At 38.9% G+C, this 25,471-nt stretch overlaps 1 protein-coding gene across 7 annotated transcripts in view; it reads left to right on the forward strand.

The window, feature by feature from the left end:
- B3GLCT (beta 3-glucosyltransferase) overlaps positions 1–25,471 on the forward strand; it is a 121,379-nt gene that overhangs the window by 37,948 nt on the left and 57,960 nt on the right. For all 7 annotated transcript variants that reach the window (XR_002518279.1, XM_003913734.4, XM_017951082.3 and 4 more), the window contains 3 exons: positions 10,228–10,304; positions 11,068–11,179; positions 23,809–23,945. Coding sequence is in view for 6 of the 7 variants with exons in the window: in XM_003913734.4 (XP_003913783.1) it covers positions 10,228–10,304; positions 11,068–11,179; positions 23,809–23,945 (326 nt within the window). In the remaining variant the exon portion in view is untranslated. The remainder of the gene's footprint in view (positions 1–10,227; positions 10,305–11,067; positions 11,180–23,808; positions 23,946–25,471) is intronic.

Below are 25,471 nucleotides of genomic sequence, written 5' to 3' on the forward strand. Positions count from 1 at the left end.
GTGACAGAGCGAGACTCTGTCTCAAAAAAAAAAAAAAGTTGACTTTATTCCATGAATAGCACTCTAGAGATCCATGAATGGGGCCAAGTGCTGTGGTTCACGCTTGTAATCCCAGCACCTTGGGAGGCCAAGGCGGGCGGATCACCTGAGGGCTGGAGTTCAAGACCAGCCTGGCCAACATAGTGAAACACTGTCTATACAAAAATACAAAAATTAGCTGGTCATGGTGGCAGACTCCTGTAATCCCAGCTACTCTGGAGGCAGAGGCTGGAGAGTTGCTTGGACCCAGGAGGCAGAGGTTGCAGTGACCGGAGATCGTACCACTGCACTCCAGCCTGGGCAACAGAGTGAGACTCCATCTCAAAAAAAAAAAAAAAGATCCAAGAACAAGAATGGCTGACAGCTAACATAGGGTCTGTAGACAATACTTAGGGGGCAATGATGAGATAAGTTGACCTGGAACTAAATGAAGATAGAGAAATAAGATCAACTTCTGAGAATTAAATGCTGAAATTCACAAAGCGTAGGGAGGCAAAATCACTTTAAAGAGGCAGGAGGGCTCCTTAGTTAAAACCTAGCTGGAGGCTGTTTTTTTTTTTTTTTTTTGAGATGGAGTTTTGCTCCTGTTTCCCAGGCTGTAGTGCAGTGGTGCGATCTCAGCTCACTGCAACCTCTGCCTTCTGGGTTCAAGCGATTCTCCTGCCTCAGCCTCCAGAGTAGCTGGAGTTACAGGTGCCTGCTACCATGCCTGGCTGATTTTTTGTATTTTTAGTAGAGATGGGGTTTTACCGTGTTGACCAGGCTGCTCTCGAACTCCTGACCTCAGGTGACCCACCTGTCTTGGCCTTCTAAAGTTCTGAGATTACAGGTGTGACCCACCGCGCCCTGCCTGCTGGAGGCTGTTTTAAGAAATGGAAATAAAAAAGAACTGGTGACTCTGTCAGCTATGGGAGCTGAGAAAGGGAAAAACTAAGAGGCAGAAGTTGTCGACATCCCAGTGCTGTTGTGGGAGCAGGAGCAGGCTGGCTCCCCAAGGGGTGCCTCAGCAGCTTGGTGTGGCAGGTATGCACTGTGCCTGTAAGGGACAGGATGTCACCTGGGACCTGTGTCTGTAAGGGACCCTCATGTCACCTGGGACCCCAACTATGAAGCATGAAGGTTGCAATTTTGGTTTCTTCATCAATTTGCCCACCATGAACATTCGTAAAAGTTGCTTGGTGAGGCAGAAGTCAGCAGTAAGTTTTATCATTTGAATATTTATCTGATAGCTCAAAATATATACTCCTCCCACAATACCAGATGTCTAGAACTGCTGTTTAGTCATTACTCTGTCAGGTTGCACTTGACTACAAAGTCTGCCAAAAAATTAAGGTGCAAAAATTTAATGATTTCTGTGATTATGCATCTGTTTCCAACTATTCTCTTTGCTTAGGCAAGTCATTACCTATGCCTGTTTTGCCTCAAGATGCTGAAACGCAGCCTTATTAAAAACACTAACATTTTTCATCATTACAGCATGAATATAAAAAGAAAGAGCCTAAACTAACTTTTTATCTGACATTTAATACTGTACGTGGAGTTGTTAGTAGAAGAGTTAAACTGTTTCCCTTGTTTTCTATAAGGGTCATTGTAAGTAGTCATTTCCATCTCCAATTTTGAAGCTTATCATGCAGTTATAATGGTGCTGAAGTTGATAATTATATGTTCTTTCCAATCTATAACTCAGCTGACTTTATCAGGTTCTGTTCTATGTGCAGAGTATCATTCTAGGCTGCTCTGGCACAAAGGATTAGAAAGGAATTTAGTAGAACTCGTATTCTCGTTTTTATGAGGTAGATGGTAACTATTTCATAATGTAAATGAGTGTATCATTAAGCAGAAATTCTAAGTACAGAATCAGTGTTTTAAAGGATCTACTCAGTAGGCCAGGTGCGCCTGTAGTCCCACCTACTCAGGAGGCTGAGGCAGGAGGATTGCTTGAACCTAAGAGTTTGAGACCACCTTGGGCAACATAGCAAGACCCCATCTCAAAAGAAAAAAAAAAATTGACTCAACAAGTATTAATTGGGCATCGATGGTTATATTAGTCATTTTTGAATACAGAAGGACATCTGTAGAAAACACACGGGGGCCTTGAGAATGACAATATGTCTTTGAAGCTGTATAGCAATATCTAAAAAGTTTTCAGTTGACACTGTGCTAATTGTGCATGTGAAGCCTGAGAGGAGAATGAGGGAAGTCTTGTGTGAAATCACGTAGGAAAGACAGGGAAAATTAGCTGGAGGGCATAGGTTTAGAACATAGTTCTGGAAGATGAAGACATGAATTGCCAGAAGGTCTGCTTTTGGGATGCCAAGTAGGAACTGGAATTTGGAAGGGAACAGTTTGTGGGATGAGTAAAGTGTGTATTGGGAGTGGAATGTGATGTTTGTAGATTGCAGCGAATGGAAAGGAGGGTTGGTGAGAGTGGGGATGCGGCTGATGACTATGGCTTCCTAAATGTGGATCTGCACATAGAAGAATGCAGAGTTTGAAGAGGAGCTGTTTTTTTCCCTGTTTTTTTCTCCCTGTGGAGGGGTAATATGAAGTGATCAAGATTGACTATTTAAAGAGGGATGCGAACAAAAAGCAAAGTGGAGGTGAGGCAAACAGAAACCCAAAGGGAGAGTTTGTGCAATGATCTAATAAATCACCTGCTTGGATTTATTTTGTTCAGATGCCTATTATGTGCACAGCATCTGTATCAATTATGATTTGACTTCTTTTTTTAACTTAACATTCCTTCTTGAGTGGATATTTGTGTAAAAATTTTTACATTAAATATTTTGTTTGTTACATGAAAGAGGAGAGCAAACAGCTCAAGCTCTAGAGATGATGCTGTTAAGTATCTTGAATTTTTGTTGTGATGGCAAAGCTGTCACCTGAGTTTTTTTTTTTTTTTTTCTTCTGGTTCCTGGGGTCTAGCCACCAAGGGGATCCCATGCGGAGATAATCTTTCCTGTAGTTTCAAAAGCATATTAACACCTGTCTAAAACCATTATTGTTCTCCAAAGGAACTTCATGTAAGATTAAATTGGAAACAATGAAGGAGAGAAGATAAAGCATAATTGCATTGTTTTTAGTAGGTTCTAGTAAAGCAAGGATCCGGGCACCATTTGAAGACACTAAAGTAGGAACTCAGCACAAGGCCAAGGTCATGCTTGCCCAGGGAATCACTTTGGATGGGGAGCAGAGAAGTCAGCCACTGTAGAAGGAATATTTGGGGAGAGGGGTAGGACAGTGTTTAGAATTAAGGCAGGAGCTGAGAAATAGGCAGAACCAGAGATAAATTATGGTTCCAGGCAAGGCAACCTGCAAATACCACCCCGCTCTCCCGACCAAAAAAAAAAAAAAAAAAACCAGAAGTCAGGATGCTTAAAAGGGTTTCATTATTGGGGGCAGAGGTCGGAGGGGTCAGAGGTTGGATTACATTTTCTGCATTAGACCAGATGGAGCTAACCTAGCTGCTTAGAGACCTCTACGCTCTCCACCCCGAACTATATAGCTTTTGAAGACTACTGACACTTCTAATTTTGTAGCCTTTTGTGGTGAGACTATAAACCCTTTATTTAAAACCTGGCATAATCTCAACCTAACAATTTTTTTTTTTTCCTGCTGTTTGCAGAAAGTTTTGGAAATCACTATTTTTCTTGAGAAGAGTTAGGCCCTTGCCTCATTAGTTTTTTGTTTTTTTTTTTTCAAAAAAAAAACCACCTGATTTTCATTTGTTAAGCCAGAAGAGCTAGCAAAGCCTTTCGTAGATTAGTGTAAAGAAGCTTGAGAAAGATGGCCTGGCGTTTTCTAATTTTAGAATATTTTTTTATTCACAGGGAGACTCTGTGAGTTACTTCATTAAAAGGTTAACTTTGAGAGTCATGAGTGTGATTTATTTTGCCTCAGCTTTTTGATGCTGTGTATCATTAAACTTTTCTTTTGAAGTGAAAGGAGTTGGATGCTTAATAGTTTACTAAAAGTTTTATTTTTAGAAATTGACAGGCATTAATTGTATTTTTATTTATTAAATTCGATACTTTATTACATTGCTGTTGAATGCAAATTTATCAAGCCATTCATTCAACAAATATTGATTGAATACTTACTTTGGGCAAGGGCCTGGACAGGATGCTCCAAGAGAAAATAGGATTTTTTTTTTATACACATTCTCTGACCTAAGTAACACTGTCCTTTTTCACATATACAACTAGCATTCTTAGAAACATCTTTCATACATGTGTGTCTTTATATATAACTTCATGCATCACAGGAAATAGAACATTGAGACTCAAGGCCAAGTTGCTCAACAGTAATGAAATCTTCATATTATTTGGAAGGCTGTGTCATGACCATTTGTCTCTCTTTGGCTGCCCAGCATTTGAACCCCTTTGCTTCCTGGAGAGGTCTATACCTTGCGTCTGGAGGGAGCTGGGGCTCGGCCCATGAAGGCAGACAGAGGCCAGGTGCTCGGGCTTCCCAAGCTCAGGGGAGGGTGGGCCTCCCTTCCAGCATGGCATGTTGGATGAGTATGGAGCTGGAGACCCCAAGAAGAAGGTAGCTTTAGACCTGCCTCCTCTGGGTGTCTAGTGGTGACGGTGGAGGCCAATGCAAAGCCAGCACGTGGAAGTGTGCAGAGGAGGTGGGGGCTCCATGAGCATGATGCCAGTGGAGTGTGATGCCTAGCAGGGACGGCCTCTCCAGGGTGTAGGTCACTGTAGACTATGCCATGCCCAGTGCCTATTGCTGGAAATGGTACCTGCCCTCCAGGAGGCTCATTCTAGTGAGGGGAGCTGGTCATTCCACTGATTGAATTGCTGTATGAATCAGTACAAACATGGCCCCCTGAGAACATAGGCAAGGAAAGCTGTGACCCCATCTGGAAATGTCAGTAAAGGCTTTTTTATGGCATTTGCACTAAGCCTTGAAGAAATGTAATGTGAGTTTGGTAGACTCCTGTCTTGGGCAGCTTGAGGACTGTCACTGAAGGAGGCAATACAAAGTGGGTGTCACTGGATATTAGGGAATGGATGAAGGAAAGAGGATGAGCTACCCTCAGCTAAGATGATGAGTTCATTTTTGGAAAGGTGGAGTTTGAGGGATTAGTGAGACATCTAGTTTATGGGCCCAGGGTTTGGAGTGGAGAGAGTTGGAAACTACAGTAGTTATTGTAGCTTTTATTGAGTGCCCATCATCATTTTACTTAGTGCTCATATTGGTACAGTATGCTATGCTGTTTTCAAGCATCAGCTCATTGAACTCTATGAATTAGTTGCTGTTATTCTTGCCATTTTGCAGAGGGGACACTGAGGCTTAGAGAGATTAATAAAATAGTGGAGTAAGTCCTATACCTCAGTTCTGAGGGGATCCAAAGCTTATTCTCTCTGCCTTCCTCCTGACACGCAGGTGGGGCCACGATCCCTCGTGCGGCAGACCAGTGTCGATTGGTAAACAGGGTCCTGTTCAGTCTGTCCCTTCATATGGCTCTGTCGTTATGGCTTCTATCCCTGACATTATATTGTAGATTTGTTTGCTTGTTGCCTGTCTCCCTCACGAGAACGTGAGATCCAAGAGGGCAGGGACTCTGCGTGTCTTATCACAGCTGTTTACTGTATTCCTAGAACAGTACCTGGTACATAGTAGTTGCTCAAAAAATATTGCAAAATTGATGATATTGTTAATAGTCATCGCATGCTTACCACATGCCAAGTGCCTGGCATGTATTAACTCACTTGCTCCCCTTTGCCATTATCATCTCAATACATGACAGAACGAGGTGGCAGAGCCACAACTAGGATAAGAAGCTCACTCAGGTTGCTTGGCTCAGAATAGAGCCAGGGTTCAGAGGAAGGAATTTGGCTCCAAAAATCAGATCCTTAAATACTGAGCTTTACAGCCTTTTGTGAGCGAATGAATTATTAGTTAAAATAGATTTGTATGAGCTATAAAATAAACTTAGTAATGCATTTCAAAGTAAATTGTTCATAAAAATAAAAATTTCTAAATAATGAGGTAATATTTTTTCTTGTTAGGAAAGGACATTTAATGATTCAGACAGGTATCCAGAGAAATCTTTTGTTTTTTTGTAATACAGTCTCAGATTCCTAGAAGGTATGTTGTTATAACATCACATATAATCTGCTGGGGGCCATAAATGAATACTGGATCTCTAAAGGCTAATAAATCTGTCTGATACATGTTGCAAATAGCATGTTATAGATCTCTGTTATCCTCATAAGACATACCTACCTCTTACAGAAGAAACTGTAACAATAAACAGATGTTAATTTTTACCATGATTTATTTGTTATTCTAAAAGCTCAGTTCAATGCCTTAGAATGATGTAATAGTTGGAATTTAGACATGCAGTTGAAATGGAATCAGTCTTAAAAGTTCAGTTTTTTAGAAGCTTTGCCTAATACTGAACCAATGTGCTGATGTTACTTTCTAATTTAGCATGTAGTCTGAATAATAAAACTGAATGAGACCATAAACCCATGTACTTCTAGGTTTAGAGGAGAAGTTAAGGACAAACGACAAATACTGGCAGATAGTCTGTTGACAAGGGGAAGACGAGCAGCTTGTAGTTTAATTGTTGAATTACTTCCAGACATGCAGAAAAACTAAAATGGTTCAAAACCAAATCTGCTGAATAATTAAGGTTATTTATGCTATTTTATATATTCATCTATTTTAATCCATGTTCAAATGTTAGCTTTTTCATTCATACTATTAACAATTCTAGATATGAATCTTTAATGATTTCCTCTCCATATCAAGAGTAATGGCCCTTCTCCATTCTAAAAAATATTGTGAGAATACTCAGCTGTGATATTGGAATCAAACCCCTTTCCCAAATGAGGATGATGAATATGCATAAGAACCAACTAATGAATTAGAATGTTGGTTTTAAATTTGTTTGCTCTCAATAATTATTAGCTGTTTTAAATATAAATTCATGACTTGATAACAAATATGTTCCAAGGAAGTACTGACTGAAAGTTCACTAGGCTTTCTGTCTTCAAAGTGATTATGATACCAGTGGATGCTGATAAAGGCAGACTTTGATTCAAAGAGATAAATACAGTTGACATTAAAGTTTAAATTATTGCAATCAGCCTTTTCATTTTCCTTCCCTTTTCTGTCATTTTCCATATTTGATCATTCGTATTTTTAGCTCCTTTATGTCTGCCTGTTAGGGCATTATCTCATTATCGAGAGAATTTTGAATTACCTTTTAGGTTTGAAATAGTAGCATGATTAGGCATCATTTAGATTGACGACAGTTGTTGCATGCATGAATGCCTTTACTGTGTCTTTATTCCAGACAACTCTTGGTAATGTTGATAGAACATTTTCTTATTTTCCCCTTGAATTTTAATTTGAAAACTATTTTTTAGTTATTCATCCAGTTACTTATTTAAAAACCTGCTTTGAGCCAGGGCACGGTGGCTCATGCCTGTAATGCCAGCACTTTGGGCAGCTGTGGCCGGTGGATCACCTGAAATCAGGAGTTCGAGACCAGCCTGGCCAATACGGTGAAACCCTGTCTCTATTAATAACACAAAAATTAGCCAGGCATGGTGGTGCACCCCTGCAATCCCAGCTACTCAGGAGGCTGAGGCAGGAGAATCACTTGAACCTGGTAGGCAGAGGTTGCAGTGAGTCGAGATTGCGCCTGGGTGACAAGAGCGAAACTCTGTCTCCAAAAATAAAAATAAAAACTTGCTTTGAATCTAAAAATGGTATCATTTAGTGACACTACCTTTAAGGAGGTGTAAATCTTGTGATGGCGATAGATGGAACATAAATTATTGTAATCCTTAGTGGTAGGAACTGAGATAAGATCATTTGATAGAAAATTTTATTGCACCCTTTTTGATAATTACCTTTAAGGTGCTACTACATCTAAGTGTAATATTATGTCTGTTTGGGTCTCTGTGTGCATTCATATATACATTTTATGTGTATTTATATGTATATGACAAGAATAAAAGCTCTTGGGCATTTTTTGGGATTAGTAGATTAAAATTTATTTATAATTAAGATGACCTTGGCTTAATCAAGAGTTAATCAGGAGCAGGTTTCTGAGTGCCAAGGTAGCACCTACTTTGTATTTTTGAGTACTCACCTTTGGAGAGTGTTAGTAACAAGGCATGCTAGCTTTTGAAATATTGTTATATGGAGATACAGAGAGACAGGTAATTTGATCTTGTGTTCACAAACTGAAGCAAATATGAAATCTAGTATATGATTTAGTAAACAAATGTAATGGAGCTATGAGTGACTTTAATCTACTGATAATCCAGAGTTTATTTCAGTCTAGGATGTGATTCCTTGTTTGCACTACCTAAACCTTTCCCTCCCTCATTTTATGTTGTGGCAGAGTTATTCATAAGCTTGTCTTCTAATCTCTCCCAGGAAAGTGTCCTCGTAGCCTTTCTGCTGAGGTTGCTGTCTAGGTATCAAAGGAAGCCTTTTCTCAGTTAATAGCTGTTGATGTTACGTTATATATAGCCTATAACTAGGAAGTATAATACTTCTTTGGAAGTAAATTTTTGAGGTGCATTCATTTTCCTTCAATTTTTAAAAACCTTAGCTATGTTGTAATTGAAGGATTTTTAAAGCATATATCTCATTATTATATCATCTTGACACAAATATTTTCACTTTCTGGTTCCTCTACTCTCTGTTCATTTAGGATTTTGTTTTATTCTTGGAATCATGTCTGATTTTTTTCTATTAAACGTAAGGACATTTCCATTGCTATAAAGTTTTCAGCATAATTTTAATTGATACATAACTCATTAGATACTTTTATGTAAAACTTTAAAAAGTATTTGCTATATTTTTCTTGTCTAGCTCACATTTGCATTTACCCATAATTCCAAAGTTTTATGCAAATAGTAACATCATTAGTTTCTTTACACATGATTTTCTGCTCTTATGTAATCCTTCATGAATATATATATTTGCTGGAATTTTTAAAATACAATGAAAATTACTGCATAATTCAGAAGTAACTGTAGGAAAGCCCTGAATTATTTATATTGGGTAACTGCTAATTCAGCCTTAAGGTTTACTCTTTCTAACATACCACATTGTTTGTCTTATTTGACCTGTGATTACTGTTTTTTGCATTTCATATTTGTACATGGAATTTGAAATGAATATTATATAAAATAAATGAGATTTACTTGAAATTTAATTCCAAAGATTTATGTTAAAGACTATTCTCTTCTTAAATAATACATATCTGAACTTTAAGACTGCTGTGAAATCCACATCAGTGCAGTAATATTTCAGATACTTAGGTACTTCTTCTTGAATTCTTTTGTCTGTAATGGTTACTAGGAATATAGTTTTATAGCTAGTATAAAACACAGGATATAATAAAGTTTGTTGGGGGAGGAGGTTTAAGCATATCAGATATGAAATTTTTGACTTTTGGCTTTTGTAACAACTTGAAATATAGCGAACAGTGTTTTACTTCAAAGCTAACACTCGTAGCCTTGAAAATATTAATCTCTATATATGTGTACATAATTTATGTAAGCACAGTTGTGCCTTATTTCTGAATTTTAGTTCCTCCTATGCTTATAAATTTTGTCAATTCCATTATTATGCTATTCCTATTATTGCCTGAGTAATTAAGGATTATATTTCTAGACCAAAACTTTTTGTTATCAGGGTGTTATAATGTGTTTAGAGAACTTTAAAAAGTAATTTTTGCACATGAGGTAGATCAAATATTGTATCCTTTAGTTTAGCCAAAGGGTTTTCCTTTTCACATGTTCCGTATGTTGTATATAAAATAAAAAACTGCTTCTGTGCCTCTGAGTTATCCCTGACTTTCCCCCAGGCTCTTCCCTTCAAGTCACCTTCACAGACTTCAGGTTGGCTCCAAGTCATGGAAGACCCTCCTCGTAGGTCTTGAGCCCTATTTGGGTGCGTGGGTGGCGCAGAGTGCAGAGGTTGCATGGATTCAGCCAAAATACTTCATTCCCAGTAGCTCCTGGAGAAAATGAGGAAAAAGAAGTGGTTTGAAGAGTACCATGTCAGGTCTCTAGAAATAGCTGCATTTTAAGCTAAGCCTTTTCTTTTTTTCTTTTTTCTTTTCTTCTTTTTTTTTTTTTTTTTAACTTTTTTTGGAGTGATCAATTCATACTTATCTTCTTTGATCATTGTTTTTTTCAGGAGCTCCCCAGTGTCCTCCTCCTTCATCAGCTGGCTAAACAAGAAGGTGCATGGACCATACTTCCATTGTTACCGCAGTACGTTTGTTTAACTCACCTGTAGATGACTGATACTCCTACCCGAACACTTTTATGCCCCTAGTCTTTTTGTTAAAAGGATGTGGTTTGCCTCAGTCAGTAAGTGAAATAAATTTGAGTTTTACTTTTTATGATTATTACCTTAACCAAATTTCTTGATGATTGGTTCTTAATCATGAGTAGCTTTTTTTTTTTTTTTTTTTAAGACGGAGTCTCGCTTCATCACCAGGGTGGAGTACAGTGGCGTGATCTCGGCTCACTGCAAGCTCCGCCTCGTGGGTTCAAGCGATTCTCCTGCCTCAGCCTCCTGAGTAGTTGGGACTACAGGTGCCCGCCACCATGCCCAGTTAATTTTTGTATTTTTAGTAGAGACGAGTTTTACCATGTTGGCCAGGATGCCCTTGATCTCTTGACTTTGTGATCCATCCGCCTTGGCCTCCCAAAGTACTGGGATTACAGGCATGAGCCACTGCACTCTGCCTTACGTATGCTTTTTCTTAAAAGATAAAATGCTTCAAGTTGATATTTGAAAATTATTTATCCCCTGAACTAGTGTTGTTATGGAGAGAATTAGCTTTAAGAACTCCAGCTGTTTTTTAAACCATTAGCATCTGGCTTTTCTATAAGCTGAAGAAAAATATAGAGAAAAAAACTAGATACGCCATTCTGTGTACCCTTCATTCATTTCCCACTGATCAGTTTTAAACCTTATTATTAACTCATTTTACAGAAGTGATTACTGAAACTTGTTTCTTTTGCTCAGCTTTTCTGTAACATACAGCAGAAATTCGTCTTGGATTTTCTTCTGTGAAGAAGAGACAAGAATACAGATTCCAAAACTCTTGGAAACCCTCAGCAGATATGACCCCTCTAAGGTGAATATAACTTCAATACCAGTTCTTATTTTGAGGGACAGTATTTCAAAGGAGATTTAATTTTGATTAAGAAGCTTTTGAATCTAATAAAAAACCACTTAGTTTAAAATTAAACAGAACGAAACATTGTTGAATATCTGGAAGATATGTTAAATAATGCTCTTTGAAGTTTGTAGCTTATAGAGGGACAGAGCTTATGATGAGCCATTTTAAATGAAAAAATCTGTGAATACATGTGTTAGCAATTTCAGAGAGTCGAAAACTATCACTTGAAGTTCAGAAACTGCTTATCTTAACAATAAACTTAAGTTGGCTATTTTTCCTTATTAGACAGTGACCGTATATTATTTTAGATAGAAAATTGTTTTTGAGTGCCAGCTGTATACTGAGCACTGTGGATGGCAGAGGCTAGAACAAAACAGACAGTGATTCTGACCATGTGGGTGGCACAGAATAGCAGGGAGAACAGACCATTAGAGAAGCAGTTATGGTTAGAAGCAAAACATCCCTAATAAGGAAGACTAGGGTGCTGTTAGAAGCATATAACAGGGGCATGGAATCTAACCTGGGAGGGTCAGGACAGGAAGTGACATTTAGTCTGAGTTCTGTAGGATGAGTAGGAGTTAGCAAGAGAAAAAGAGAGTCTACCAGGCAGGGAACACTATTTGAGAAAGAATGGGGGTGGGAAGGGATGTATCTTGAACTGGAGGAACTCAGTGAAGTCCACCACAGTGAAGTCCACAAAACTTTCACGTTTTCAAATCTTATTTTTATTTTGTGCAGATTTGATAGAGCAACTGGATCTTGTTTGCCTGGAAATCCCTAGCCCTGAGCAGAGTGTTTAACACTTAGTAGGTGGTCAGTGAATATTTGTGAATGACTTTATAACCCTGTAATAATCAGTTTTGCTGCTGGGCTACGTTCTAAGGCTCGTTAGGTTTAGAGAGCTGCCTTGGACATGTGTCAAGAGTAAATTGAGCTCATTCAGTTCTCCTTCAGAGAAGCCCAGGTTACAACCTGATCACTTTTTGGAATTCTTTAAACTTGAGATAAGCAGAGATGGGCCCTTTCTGGTCCCGGTGGAAACCTGTCCCACCCACCTTTGGATGCTCACTCCTGAGATGAATCAGATGTAATGAGCTCATGGGGAATAAAAGGCAAGCTTCTGGGTGCTGCTCGGTTTGTTGATGTAGATGTCAGACACTGGGCAACAGTGATCATTAGATTCATTTCTCCAATGCTGGAAAGTCTTTACTGTAATAGAAACCACTGCTTTTGATGATCTTTAAATGCTGGAAAGATCCATTACGATTTTTCTTCATGCTTTTGATTTCTGAGAAGCTTTAGATATAATTGGATGAGAAGGTCGTTGGGTTAAAAAAATAATTCCTTCAAAGGGAAGAATTATGAACCTGTCTCATCCAGTCTTTTCAGATGATACTAACCAGCACCTATGTACTTTCTGCCATGTTTTATGTAAACCATTTGTTAGGCTTTTATGTTTCCTTTTGGCTTGGGAAAAACTCCCAAATCTTTTTTAGGATGTAGGAGTTTTCACCTCCTTCTAGTGTTCATTTCACCTGGAGATTATTTTTCCATTATCCATAGCTCTAATTCTGTACAGGAGATGGTGACTCACTTTGCTTTTTAATGAAAATTGGGATGATAAATTTAAAAGTTCAAAGCAAGTTCATGAAAAACAAGTACAGAACAGAAGTAAAAGGAGTTGTTTTCTCCCTCTTTTCAGAACTCTGCCTTGTGGAAAAAAAAAAAAAAATCCAGAATGCTTTATTTCTTTTGAAACTAGCAGTAAGAAATGATAAAGATTATATAATGCTGAAGTTAGCTGAAACTAGTGTGATTCTTTTCCCCCTACCATTTGAAAGGAAAAAAGTATAAAGCAAACCTGGCTTTGATATTTACACAAATAAGCTTTGAGTACCTTAAAATAATTATATAATGTGTGAGGGTATATAAGGTATTTTGTTTGATTCTGATTTATTTCCTTCCTCTTTCAGTCATTATTACTAATGCAAATGTATACTGTCATAAAATATTTTAAATGTAAAACTTTAACTTTTATTAAAGTAATCTTTGTTAAATTGCCTTCCTCGGTGATTTCTCTAAATTTTGTATGTTGTTTGAAGTCTTTCCTTTGTAACCACAGTATGCTATTAATATATGTGTATTTGATGAGGTGTGTTGACTTTAAATTTATTTTATTTTATTTTATTTTTTGAGACAGAGTCTCGTATTATCAGCCAGGCCGGAGTGCAGTGGTGCAATCTCGGCTCACTGCAACCTCCACCTCCCAGGTTCAATCACTTCTTGTGCCTCAGCCTCCCAAGTAGCTGGGATTACAGTCATGCACTGGCACACATGAGTAATTTTTGTATTTTTAGTAAAGACGGGGTTTTGCCCTGTTGGCCAGTCTGGTCTTAAACTCCTGGTGTCAAGTGATCTGCCTGCCTCGGCCTCTCAAAGTGCTGGAATTACAGGCATGGAGCCACCACACCTGGCCTAAATTTATTTTTAATAGAGATAATAGAGATAAATATTTAATAGAGATAATAGAGATAAAACACTTGTAAAAAGTAATTCAGAGGGACATCCACCATTGCTGAGGCTTGAGTACTCAGGCAGTTTTACCCTCATAGTATAAACAAAGCCACCAGGAAGTTCAAACTGGGTAGAGCCCACTGCAGCCCAGCACGGCCTCTGCAGCCAGACTGCCTCTCTAGATTCCCTCCTCTCTGGGCAGGGCATCTCTGAAAAAAAGGCAGCAGCCCCAGTCCGGGGCTTAGAGATAAAACCTCCACCTCCCTGGGACAGAGAACCTGGGGGAAGGAGCGGTTGTGGGTGCAGCTTCAGCAGACTTAAGTGTCCCTACCTGGCAGCTCTGAAGAGAGCAGCGGATCTCCCAGCACAGTGTTTGAGCTCCGATAAGGGACAGCCTCCCTCCTCAAGTGGGTCCCTGACCCCCGTGTAGCCTGACTGGGAGACACCTCCCAGTAGGGGCCGACAGACAACTCATACAGGAGAGCTCTGGCTGGCATCTGGCAGGTGCCCCTCTGGGATGAAGCTTCCACAGGAAGGAACAGGCAGCAATGTTTGTGGTTCTGCAGCCTCCACCGGTGATATCCAGGCAAACAGGGTCTGGAGCGGATCTCCAGCAAACTCCAGCAGATCTGCAGCAGGGGGACCAGACTGTTAGAAGGAAAACTAATAAACAGAAAGGAATAGTATCAGTATCGACAAAAAGGACGTCCACTCAAGAGACCCCCTCTGAAGGTCAAAGACCAAAGGTAGATAAATCCATGAAGATGGGGAGAAACCAGTGCAAAATGGCTGAAAATCCCAAAAACTAGAAGACCTCTTCTCCTTCAAAGGATCACAACTCCTCAAGGGAACAAAACTGGATGGAGAATGAGTTTGACAAATTGACAGAAGTAGGCTTCCGAAGGTGGGTAATAAACTCCTCCAAGCTAAAGGAGCATGTTCTAACCCAATGCAAGGAAGCTAAGAACCTTGAAAAAAGGTTAGATGAATTGCTAACTAGAATAACCAGTTTAGAGAAGAACATAAATGACCTGATGGAGCTGAAGTACACAGCACAAGGACTTCGTGAAGCATACACAAGTACCAATAGCCGAATCGATCAAGTGGAAGAAAGGATATCAGAGATTGAAGATCAACTCAATGAAATAAAGCAAGAAGACAAGATTAGAGAAAAAAGACTGAAAAGAAATGAACGAAGCCTCCAAGAAATATGAGACTATGTGAAAAGACCAAATCTATGTTTGATTGTTGTACCTGAAAGTGTTGGTGAGAATGGAACCAAGTTGGAAAACACTCTTCAGGATATTATCCGGGGCAATTCCCCAATCTAGCAAGGCAGGCCAGCATTCAAATTCAGAAATATAGAGAACACCACAAAGATACTCCTCAAGAAGAACGACCCCAAGACACATAATCATCAGATTCACCAAAGTTAAAATGAAGGAAAAAATGTTAAGGGCAGCCAGAGGGAAAGTCGGGTTACCCACAAAGGGAAGCCCATCAGACTAACAGCAGATTTCTCGGCAGAAACCCTACAAGCCAGAAGAGAGTGGGGGCCAATATTCAACATTCTTAAAGAAAAGAATTTTCAACACAGAATTTTCATATCCAGCCAAACTAAGCTTCATAAGCGAAGAAATACAAATCCTTTACTGACAAAAGAAATGCTGAGAGATTTTGTCAGCACCAGGCCTGCCTTACAAGAGCTCCTAAAGGAAGCAATAAGCATGGAAAGGAACAACCGGTACCAGCCACTGCAAAAACATACCAAATTGTAAAGACCATCGACGCTGTGAAGAAACTGCATCAACTAAGGGGCAAAATAACCGGCTAGCATCAAAATGGCAGGATCAGATTTACAGATAACGATATAAACCTTAAATGTAAATGGGCTAAATGTCCCAATTAAAAGACACAGACTGGCAAATTGGATAAAGAGTCAAGACCCATTGGTGTGCTGTATTTGGGATACCCATCTCATGTGCAAAGACACACATAGGCTCAAAATAAAGGGATGGAGGAAGATTTACCAAGAAAATGGAAGACCAAAAAAACAGCAGGGGTTGCAATCCTAGTCTCTGATAAAACAGACTTTAAACCAACAAAGATCAAAAGAGACAAGGGCATTACATAATGGTAAAGGGATCAACGCAACAAGAAGAGCTAACTGTCCTAAATATATGCACCCAATACAGGAGCACCCAGATTCATAAAGAAAGTTCCTAGAGACCTACACAGAGATTTAGACTCCCACACAATAATACTGGGAGACTTTAACACCCCACAGTCAATATTAGACAGATCAACAAGACAGAAAATTGACAAGGATATCCAGGACCTGAACTCAGCTCTGGACCAAGCAGACCTAATAGACATCTACAGAACTCTCCACCCCAAATCAACAGAATATACATTCTTTTCAGCACCACATCACACTTATTCTAAAATTGACCACATAATTGGAAGTAAAACACTCCTCAGCAAATGCAAAAGAATGGAAATCATAATGAACAGTCTCTCAGACCACAGGGCAATCAAATTAGAACTCAGGACTAAGAAACTCAAAACCACACAACTACATGGAAACTGAGCAACCTGCTCCTGAATGACTACTGGGTAAATAACGAAATGAAAACAGAAATAAAGATGTTCTTTGAAACCAATGAGAACAAACACACAATGTATCAGAGTCTCTGGGACACATTTAAAGATGTGTGTAGAGGGAAATCTATAGCACTAAATGCCCACAAGAGAAAGCAGGAAAGATCTAAAATCGACATTCTAACATCACAATGAAAAGAACTAGAGAAGCAAGAGCAAACAAATTCAAAAGCTAACAGAAGACAAGAAGTAACTAAGATCAGAGCAGAACTGAAGGAGATAGAGACATAAAAAAACACTTCAAAAAAAAAATCAATGAATCCAGGAGCTAGTTTTTTGAAAAGATTAACAAAATAGATAGACTACTGGCCAGACTAATAAGAAAAGAGAGAAGAGTCAAATAGATGCAATAAAAAATGATAAAGGGGATATCACCACCAATCCCACAGAAATACAAACTACTATCAGAGAATACTATAAACAACTCTATGCAAATAAACTAGAAAATCTAAAAAAAAATAAAAATATAAATTTCTGGACATATACAGCCTCCCACAACAATACAAGAAGAAGTCGAATAACAAATTCTGTAATTGAGGCAGTAATTAATAGCATACCAAACAAAAAAAGTCCTGGACCAGACAGATTCACAGCCAGATTCTACCAGAGTTACAAAGAGGAGCTGGTACCATTCCTTCTGAAACTATTCCAAACAATAGAAAATGAGGGAATCCTCCCTAACTCATTTTATGAGGCCAGCATCATCCTGATACCAAAACTGGTAGAGATACAACAACAACAAAAGAAAATTTCAGGCCAATATCCGTGATGAACATCAATGGGAAGATCTTCAATGCTGGCAAACCGAATCCAGCAGTACATCAAAAAGCTTATCTACCACAATCAAGTCGGCTTCATCCCTGGGATGCAAGGCTGGTTCAACAAATGCAAATCAATAAATGTAATCCATCACATACACAGAACCACATGATTATCTCAATAGATGCAGAAAAGACCTTTGACAAAATTCAACAGCCCTTCATGCTAAAAACTCTCAATAAACTAGGCATTGATGGAACATATCTCAAAATAATAAGAGCTATTTATGACAAACCCATAGCCATATCATACTGAATGGGCAAAAACTGGAAGCATTCCCTTTGAAAACTGCCCAAGACAAGGATGCCCTTCCTCACCACTCTTATTCAACATGCAATTGGAAGTTCTGGTGAGGGCGATCAGGCAAGAGAAAGAAAGAAAGGGTAGTCAATTAGGAAAAGAGGAAGTCAAATTGTATCTGTTTGCAGATGACATGATTGTATATTTAGAAAACCCCATCGTGGCCAGGCACGGGGGCTCACACCTGTAATCCCAGCACTTTGGGAGGCCAAGGCGGGCGGATGACAAGGTCAGGAGTTTGAGACCAGCCTGACCAACATAGTGAAACCCCATCTCTACTAAAAATACAAAAAATAGCTGGGCGTGGTGGTGGGCGCCTGTAATCCCAGCTACTTGGGAGGCTGAGGCAGGAGAATCACTTGAAGCCAGGAGGGAGGTTGCAGTGAGCTGAGATCGCGCCACTGCACTCCCGCGCTGGTGACAGTGCAAAAACGCCATCTCAAAAAGAAAACCCCGTCATCTCAAAATCTCCTTAAGCTGATAAGCAACTTCAGCAAAGTCTCAGGATACAAAATCAATGTGCAAAAATCACAAGCATTCCTATACACCAGTAACAGAGAGCCAAATCATGAATGAACTCCCATTCACAATTGCTACAAAGAGAATAAAATACACAGAAATACAACTTACAAGGGATGTGAAGGGCCTCTTCAAGGAGGGCTACAAACCACTGCTTAAGGAAATAAGAGAGGACACAAACAAATGGAAAAACATTCCATGCTCATGGATAGGAAGAATCAGTATTGTAAATATGGCCATACTGACCAAAGTAATTTATAGATTCCATGCTATCCTCATCAAGCTACCATTGACTTTCTTTACAGAATTGGAAAAAACTACTTTAAATTTCATATGGAACAAAAAAAGAGCCCGCATAGCCAAGACAATCCTGGGCAAAAAGAACAAAGCTGGAGGCATCACGCTACCTGATTTCAAACTATACTACAAGGCTACAGTAACAAAACAGCATGGTACTGGTACCAAAACATATATAGGCTAATGGAACGGAACAGAGGCCTCAGAAATAACACCACACATTTAAAACCATCCGATCTTTGGCAAACCTGACAAAAACAATAGGGAAAGGATTCCCTATTTAATAAATCACGGTGTTTTGAAAACTGGCTAGGCATATGCAGAAAGCTGAAACTAGATCCCTTTCTTACACCTTATAAAAAAATTAACTTAAGATGGATTAAACACTTAAACATGAGACCTAAAACCATAAAAACTCTAGAAGAAAACCTAGGCAATACCATTCAGGACATAGGCATGGGCAAAGACTTCATGACTAAAATACCAAAAACAATGGCAACAAAAGCCAAAATTGACAAATGGCATCTGATTAAAGAGCTTCTGCACAGCAAAGGAAACTATCATCAGAATGAACAGGCAACCTACAGAATGGGAGAAAATGTTTATAATCTATCCACCTGACAAAGGGCTAATATCCAGAATCTACAAAGAATTTAAACAAATTTTCAAGAAAAACGCCATCAGAAAGTGGGCAAACTATATGAACAGACACTTCTCGAAAGAAGACATTTATGCAGCCAACAAACATGAAAAAAAGCTCATCATCACTGGTTATTAGAGAAATGCAAATCAAAATTACAGTGAGATACCATGTCATGCCAGTTAGAATGGCGATCATTAAAAAGTCAGGAAACAGGTGCTGGAGAGGATGTGGAGAAGTAGGAATGCTTTTACACTGTTGATGGGAGTGTAAATTAGTTCAACCATTGTGGAAGACAGTGTGGCAATTCCTCGAGGACCTAGAACCAGAAATACCATTTGACCCAGCAATCCCATGATTATATATACCCAAAGGATTATAAATCATTCTACTATAAAGATACATGCACACGTATGTTTATTCCAACACTGTTCACAATAGCAAAGACTTGGAACCAACCCAAATGCTCATCAATGATAGACTGGATAAAGAAAATGTGGCACATACACACCATGGAATACTATGCAGCCATCAAAAAGGATGAGTTCATGTCCTTTGCAGTGCCATGGATGAAGCTGGAACATCATTCTCAGCAAACTAACACAAGAACAGAAAACCAAACACTGCATGTTCTCACCTATCAGTGAGAGTTAATCAATGAGAACACATGGATACAGGGAGGGGAACATCACACACTGGGCCTTATGGGCGGTGGGTGGCTTGGGGAGGGATAGCATTTGGAGAAATACCTAGTGTAGATGACAGGTTGATGGGTGCAGCAAACCACCATGGCACACGTATACCTATGTAACAAAACTGTACGTTCTGTACATGTACCCCAGAACTTAAAGCATAATTTTAAAAAAGAAAAAAACTGGTAATTCTAAGATACTCGTGGAACACTGAGTTATTCTTTTAAGGTTTTTCTTGATTATAATTGTCCTTCTAATGAAATCCTTAAGGAAGTCATTAAGATTAGGGGAGTGGCTCTATGTATAGATTCTATAATAATTTTTTAAAGGTAGTTTACAGTATAACCCACACAAAAATACTGAAAATCATATACTATATAATAGCTGAACCCTGCAATTAGGAGATAAAACATAGCAACATGTTTTCCATAAGATGTTTGGAACCAAAGGTTTTAATTGTGAAAGGTTTTAATAGTGAAAGATTTGTAAGACAGTTTTCAAAATACACTGAGATGTTTATTTTCTTTATACAAGCTTATTGGCATGGTATGTAAAGTACAGTGATTTTCATATTGGTTAAGGTTTAGTCACTTGATAAAGAGCTATATTATAGATTTTTTTTAAAGGTGCTGAATTTTTAATCTCAAGCTGAGGTGGTTTGTCTTGGTTGTTACAGGATATTCTTCTTACCCAGTAATGATTTAATATACCCATAGGCAAAGTATCAAGAAGAAAGTCATCATATGGATCTGTGAATCTAAATGCAGTTTTAATGTTAGATTTAAAAATTAACAGCTGTCACATATGTGCAGTTATGATCTGTTGCTAAACTGAGGAAAAGTAGGACTCTGGGAGGTATTTGCAATACAACCACAAGCAGAATAAGGCTCTTAAGAAATACCTAAGAGTACTCATGCATGGTGTCTTCTTGATTTTATATACTGATAAATTAATAGAGAGTGAGGTGGTCTTGGTTGGGTAAGAGAGAAAATATACACAACTTTTAGAACTTAGGGTACTTGATCCATATTTATGCTCTAGTTTCTTCAATAGAGGAGAGTTGCTTTTTTAATCTCTCCTGGACTTGCTATGTTCATTTGACAAAAAGTTACTGCACATCTGTTACATGTTAGGTGAACTGGAGATACAGCAGTGAACAAAATGGACAGCATCCCTGCCCACAAGGAGGTGTGTTCTTGTTTCAGGGCAGATAAGCAATAGAGAAAAATGCAAATATATAATATGTCGGATGGTAACAAGTGCCATGGAGAAGAATAAAGCAGAATAAGGGAGTAAGGGATGTATTGGGAATGGGCTTACCTGTCTATATAGGGTGTTCAAGGAATACCTCACTCATCAGGTCACATTGGAACAGAGTAAAGGAATTGAGGGAGTCAGCCATGTACTCTCTTATGTCAAGCTGCCTGCTTCATACCTCTGCTTATCTAATAGGAACCAAAAACTCGACATGTTGAAAGCTGAACTCTCAATGCCTTTCTAAACCTCTTCCATCTTCAGTCTTCCTCGTCCAGAAATGCATCGCTGTCACTGTCTATCCAGTTGCTCATATTAAAAGCCTAAGACTTGAGATTGGTTCTTCTTTTTTTCTTCAACTTCATGTTGGCATGACCAGCTGGTTCTCCTTCCAGAATATATCTCCTGTCCATCTTCTCTCCATATTTAATACTACTACGCTGTTTCAGGCTATCGTCATCTCTTGCCTTGACCGTTATTAGAGCCTCCTGTTTCAGTGGTTTCCCATTCCACCTAAGATATTTTTGCTGGGTATAGCATTCTGGGTTGGGAGCAATTTTCTTCCGTTACTGTACAAATGCTCTACCATTGTCTTTCCCCTCTTATCATTTCTGTTGAAAACTCAGCTGTATATCTTGTTTCTGTTTATTTAAAAAAAAAAAAAACAAACAAAACATGTATACCCTCTCCCCTCCATGACTTCCCCTGCCGCCAGCTGCTTTTAGGATATTCTCTATCTTTAGTTTTCAACAGTGTTACCGTTATGTGCCTATGTGTGATTTTCTTTGTATTTGTTCTCACTGGAGTTTACAGAGCTTCTTGAGTGTACAACTTGATGATTTTAGTTAGTTTTGGAAAATTCTAAGCCTGTATTCTTTAAATATTCCTTCAGTCCCATTCTGTCTCTCCTTAGTTTCTAATGTCATGCATTTTAGCCATTTTCCTTGTGTCCCATGTTGCCATAGCTCTTTTCTTCCCTTTTTTTTTTTCCTTGTATCAGTCTGGATATTTTTTACTGGACTTGGTTTCCAGACTGTTAATCTTCTCAGCTATTGTGTGTAATATTTTTTTGAGTTACTAACTTCAGTTCTTGCGTTAAGTTTTAGATTTTTCATTTGGCTCTTGTTTATAAATTCTAGTTCTTTGGTGCAATTTTAAAAATCTTTTTATCCTTAAAGGACACATTAACCATATCTTTTTAAAAGTCTTATTTGATAACTGCAACATCTGCTTTATCTGTGCATCTCTTTCTGTTTTTCACTTTTCTTGTTTCTGGTTTGATCTTGTTTCTTGCTCTGCCGGGTAAGTTTTAACTAAATCTCAGATGTTTTATGTGAAAAATTAAGAAGGCTATGGATGATAGGAATTCCTATAGAAGGATTTAATCTTCTGGGTTGTAGATGTTGTTTGGGTAGGTCTATTTACAGACTGCCCATACTCCAGAGCCCTTTTGTCCTGGCAATCTGAACTCCAGCCTTGGTTTCCCAGCACTACAGTACTGCCAAAGGCTTTGCTCAGCTTTTTAGCCTCTCCACTGCTGCTTTCCGCTTGGTTCATTTTTTTTCCTTGGTTTTTGTGCAGCTTAGGTCATTGACGGAAACTTGCATGCAGCATCTTGGGACCCCCTTACATCTCTTCTCTTTCAAGGTCTCCAGCTCCAGACTCTACCTTTCAGTCCAGCGAGGCTGCAAAAGCTCCCAGCTGCTGCTTTTAGCTGTGTGCTATTTGCAGCTCCAGGAATCAGCAAATTCCTTGAGGAAAGGAGAAGGCCAATATGGGGCTCCCATGGATGGCCTTTCTAATTCTGGGATCTTAGTCCTTTATGTCCTATCTGCCTTTGTTGTTTTCTAATGGCTTCACTCCTTTGCTTTATGTAATTTCTCCAGCTTTTATACCTGTTAGAGTAGATGTGATCGAGATTATTCTATTGTGGTCAGAAGTGGAAGTCTTTCATTACACTTCAGTAAAGTCTGTGCTCCTTTCCTCTGGCACATAAAACTCACCCTGGTCAGCCTTTTGCCTGTCTCTTTTGTACCTTACTCCCACATCCAGTAGCTCCAGCCACACGGGATTTCTTTTTTCATTGACTGTATCAAACTTTTTCCCACCTCAGGGATTTTGCATTAAGTCCTTTGACGGCTCTTCCTCAGATTTTTGCATAGAGCTTGCTCTTTGATATTATTTCATCTCAGTTCGCTACTGAGGATGAACAAAATGCTAGTCATCATTATATGACTAACAGATTTTTGCATAGATCCAGCTCCTTGATATTATTGCATCTCAGTTTGTTACATCCTAAGAGATTTCTCTCTCTTTCAGGGCAGCTCCTAGTCACCCTGATGTATTTTCTTCAAAGCACATTTCAATCACTACCTGGTTATTTTACTTACTTTTTAAATTTCCATTTCTCCACTGTAGGGTAAGTTATGTTTCTGCCTGGTGTGTGGTAGATTCTCAATAAAAATCTTTTGAATGAATGAGTAAATAAATAGATAATCACTGATTCTGAAAGGAATTTTTCAAATCATTCTTTCAAAACCTCAGTAGGGCATAAGGGCATACTATTTTCTTCGCCCTAATAGTCTTTTTATGTGGAATATTCTATAAAATACCACTTTTATACATTTATGGTATAATGATGACTAATACCTTGTTCATCTTGATGATCAGACCTTGAACTACTTTTTGTATACAAAGCTTATGTTATATTCATTATCATACTAGTGTTAATTATATTTTTGTTCACATTCTCTAGAAATATTTAATCTGTGCTAATAACTCTTTATCACCCAAAATATTTAATTATCTAAAACCAATAGTACAACTTTCTATTGGTCTCACATGAAATGGTTGTTTTTAAAGTGACATGTTATATCTTTATTTAACAGGAATGGTTTTTGGGAAAAGCATTACATGATGAAGAATCTACAATAATTCACCATTATGCCTTTTCTGAGAATCCTACAGTTTTTAAGTATCCAGACTTTGCTGCAGGCTGGGCCTTAAGTATTCCACTTGTAAACAAGTAAGAATTTATTGGACTTTTTTCAGGGAGGTGGGAAGGGTGTACATCAACTTTAATTTCATTGAGTACAGTAACTGATGGCTCTCAGGATCTCAAATGAGTTTTTCAGCCAGCGGCAGTGTGTGGTGAGACCTGGAAAAGGAGCCACGTGCCTGAGGGTTTCTGCTTCAGCACTGTCATTGACTAGACCCTTCAGACAAAATCATTCAACCTCTCTGTATATTCTTCTTACTCATCCACAAAATAATAAGCTGTGAGACTAAGGGAGAAGACAGAAGTGCTCTGAGAACCATGCACATGGAAGCCTCATTACTATTGTTAAGAGATGTACTTAGCTATAGGTGTAACTTCTCTCACCCGTAAGAAAATGAAGCAGTAACATGCTGGGGTTGAGAGTTGATGACTCATTAGGTGCATGGGTGTGCATACTTAAACACGGGCCAGGCAGGAGGACAGCTAGCTAGTGGAAGGTACTGTAGGTAATCATAGCTAGCCATTTGTGTGTATAATCACAATGGTGCTCTGTTAGATGTGGAAAGTGAAGATGGTTAAATTGTAATTCAGGAGAAATACGGTTGTTGACAAGCCCTTCAGATTAATTATTAAATGTTTTTCTTCTTTAGGGAATAGAGAGTTGATAAAGCAGTTGTGACTTTTTTATCTTCAGAGATGAAAGAGTTTCTGTCATTAAGTGTCCTGTCTCTAGGATTTGGGGTCTTCAAAATCTTATTAGCCCATTGTAGATATACAGGATAGTACATACCTTGTCATTCCTGGCTGGACAAAACTTCTTGACTACTCCTTTCACATTTGAAAGTTCTCTACAGTGTGATACCCTCCTTTCCAGTGTAGAATCCAAACAACAAAACAAAACCCCTGTGTTTCCTACCCTTCCTTGCCACTAGGAAGCAGCATATATTGTAGGTTCCATTAGGTAGATGTGTTATGTACAATTATTTTTGGGAACTGAATTGTGTGGGGAAGGAGACAAAGCATGGGGGACTGTTTGAATTGAGACTCATAGCAGAGGAAGAGTCAGTTGCGATTGACAGCAGCTTCCTGATGATGGCAGAGTCTGAAGTTCCTACGCTGCTTATTTCTGTGCTACAAATCTGGGGGTTCTTGAATCTTAGCTTACAGTCTGTTTAATCAGACTTTCCAGTAATTCCATGAGCCATCTATATGCTTTAATGAATTTACATTATGCTTTAACTAGCCAGAGTGGATTATTTTTGTTTGTTTGTTTCCAGTTAAGATCCTTGCCGGGCACGGTGGCTCACGCCTGTAATCCCGGCACTCTGGGAGGCTGAGGCGGGCCAATCACGGGGTCAGGAGATCGAGACCATCCTGGCGAACACAGTGAAACCCCATCTCTACTAAAAAAATACAAAAAATTAGCCAGGCGTGGCGGCGGGCTCCTGTAGTCCCAGCTACTCGGGAGGCTGAGGCAGGAGAATGGCGTGAACCCGGGAGGCAGAGCTTGCAGTGAGCTGAGACCGCGCCACTGCACTCCAGCCTGGGAGACA

The sequence above is a fragment of the Papio anubis genome, chromosome 15 (assembly GCF_008728515.1).
Source record: "Papio anubis isolate 15944 chromosome 15, Panubis1.0, whole genome shotgun sequence".
Lineage (NCBI taxonomy): Eukaryota > Metazoa > Chordata > Mammalia > Primates > Cercopithecidae > Papio > Papio anubis.